The following is a 2,435-nucleotide window of genomic DNA, read 5'->3' on the forward strand; positions in this document are numbered from 1 at the left end:
GACTTCTCCTAACTCTTCTAACTTCCTATTGTTGAAGTTTAAGGGAACTTATAAATGATATTTATTTTTATCTCTCTTGAATTCAGGACCAGTTTAAAGATAGACATGGATCAGCTAGTTAGGACTCCCTTTTATCACTAATGAACACTAGGTCGCAGGGCATGGTTTAGATATAATGGGTGTATTCATGCTGAACCAGATTTGGGACACAAATAACCAAATAGATCATCAGCAGTGCTCGGCAATCTCAGACTTTCTTTGTGGGGGCCCACCTCATAAAACTTGCAGAACGGAGGGGTAGAGCAGCATGTATGCTTCCCATGGGCACACCACTGCCCCAAGTGCGGAACGGATAGGAAGAGACTGACCTGTGTTCACCCAGTTCCTGCTTACAAATTCAGAGTCCTGAGAAAGAGTGAGGGAGTGTGTAAAGGAGGGGGTCAGGAACGTGGAAGAAACACTGGGGATGAGGAATCAGTTTTCCCCATTCATCTACAGTCCATTTTCCCTTCCTTCCTTTCAATATATTTATTGAGTGTTTTATACATACCAGGCATCAGAGCTTACAATCTAACCCAGAGAACAAGCATTATATAGTAATAAGAGTGTGTACTCTGGAAGAGAACCTCAGAGCTCAAACTCCTGCTTAGTCTGAAGTGTCAAGGGCCGCCCCTCGGAAGTTGTGACATTTATGTTGAAACCTGTCAATAGGATGATTTTCATCCTTTTTAAAGGGTTGGAGGGAGCAGGGTTCCAAGCAGAGGGATGTGTGTTTCTAAGCATAAAAGGAACTAAACTAGCCTCGCTAAAGAGAAGGTGACATGGGATGAAGCGGGAGGCATCGGCAGGAGCCAGGTCATCCAGGACTTTGTGCCACCGCACTGATTTTAAACTCTTTTTTGAAGAGAAATAGAATGCTATTGATGGCATTAACTGGTCCAGTGACAATTCTGGATTTGTATTTTTCTAAGGATTACTTCGGCTGCAATGTGGAGGATGATTGGAGGGAAATAAGAGTGATTGCAGGAGATCAGTTAGGAAGCTGTTGCTTTAATTTGAGGAGGAATTAAAGTAATTCAGGCGAGACCAGAGGTGGTGGTGGAAATGCAGAGGCGAGTAAGAACTTGAGAGACATTTAGAAGACGGGTAGAATGGACAGCTCTTAATGATGGACTGTTTAAGGAGGAGGGGCTGGATGAAGAAGAGTCGAGAAAAACTCCCGGTTATGTGGCTTGACCATTTTCCACCCTCCTGGCTGAACTCTATTATATTTCTAAGTATTTGATTCCTTTTAATAAAAAATCTCATAATTGGAGTTGAGTTAAAGTGTTCTCATGGACTTAGATCTTAAAGAACTTAACTTTTTGAAACTGTTCTACTCAACCGCATTAAAGTCATTGAAAAACATCTGTGAAAACTGCATTCTTCAAAGGACTGGAAGAATTTATACCTAAAAGTAAAAGTTGATTCTTTCCCCCTATAAATTATAGGAACAAATATAAAATATCTTATGAAATCTATTCTTTGTGAGTTGCCTAACTTATTTCTCAATATGTCATTTCTTTTACACAAATTAATACGTAATTTTCAATAATGATTAACTAAATTTTGAAAAATGCTTTTCTGTGACCATTTCAGATTCCCTTTGCCAAAGATTGTGGAAACAAGGAAAAATGTATCTCAGACCTCACCCTGGATGTATCCACCACAGAAAAAGGCCTGCTTATTGTCAGGTCCCACAACGATAAGTTCAACGTTAGCATCACAGTCAAAAATAAAAAGGACAGTGCCTATAACACCAGAACCATAGTGCATTATTCTCCAAATCTGATTTTTTCAGGAATTGAGGTAAACTTTTAGCTATTTATTTATTTATTCCTGTAATAATCATTTATCGAAGCTACTTTTCATATTACTGAGCTATTTTTTTCTATGTTGATTTTAAAAGAACAGAAAGCATTTTGTACAAAATTAGTAATCTCTAATAGTGAAAGTACCAAGATTTTCTTTAAAGTTTTTGTTTTGATATAATTCTTTAGAGATTGTATCTCTTTTTGGATTCAGTATGAGAAAATAGTCTCTGATATATCAAAATCATGTTTCACAGAGTCCTTAAACTGCTGAAATTGAGACTGAGTCAAAGAAAACAATAAATATAACAAAGTCAAAACAGTTTAAGAGAAGCACAGGGAGGGAGTAATGCAGGTACTGAACTAAAAAAATTTACATGCAGAAAAATCAAGATACCATTTCCCACTTTCTATGTAAAATCCTTACATTGGCCAGAGAGTTGTGTTAAATAACAATGTGTGGATTATTTTGTCCAGCCACCTAATTGCTCTGTGTGGTAGATGCTATTAGTTCATCCATTTCACAGTAGAAGATCTAGACAGGATAGTGTGATGTGTTTTGTCCTTTAGATGTCCTTAACTTAA

General features: G+C 37.6%; 1 protein-coding gene across 1 annotated transcript in view; it reads left to right on the plus strand.

Moving 5' to 3' along the window:
* Nucleotides 1-2,435, plus strand: part of ITGA1 (integrin subunit alpha 1) — a 153,926-nt gene that overhangs the window by 121,221 nt on the left and 30,270 nt on the right. The window contains exon 18 of the mRNA XM_023525132.1: nucleotides 1,631-1,848. Within this exon, the coding sequence (XP_023380900.1) occupies nucleotides 1,631-1,848 (218 nt within the window). The remainder of the gene's footprint in view (nucleotides 1-1,630; nucleotides 1,849-2,435) is intronic.

The sequence above is a fragment of the Pteropus vampyrus genome, unplaced genomic scaffold, assembly GCF_000151845.1.
Source record: "Pteropus vampyrus isolate Shadow unplaced genomic scaffold, Pvam_2.0 Scaffold531, whole genome shotgun sequence".
NCBI classification, from domain to species: Eukaryota; Metazoa; Chordata; class Mammalia; order Chiroptera; family Pteropodidae; genus Pteropus; species Pteropus vampyrus.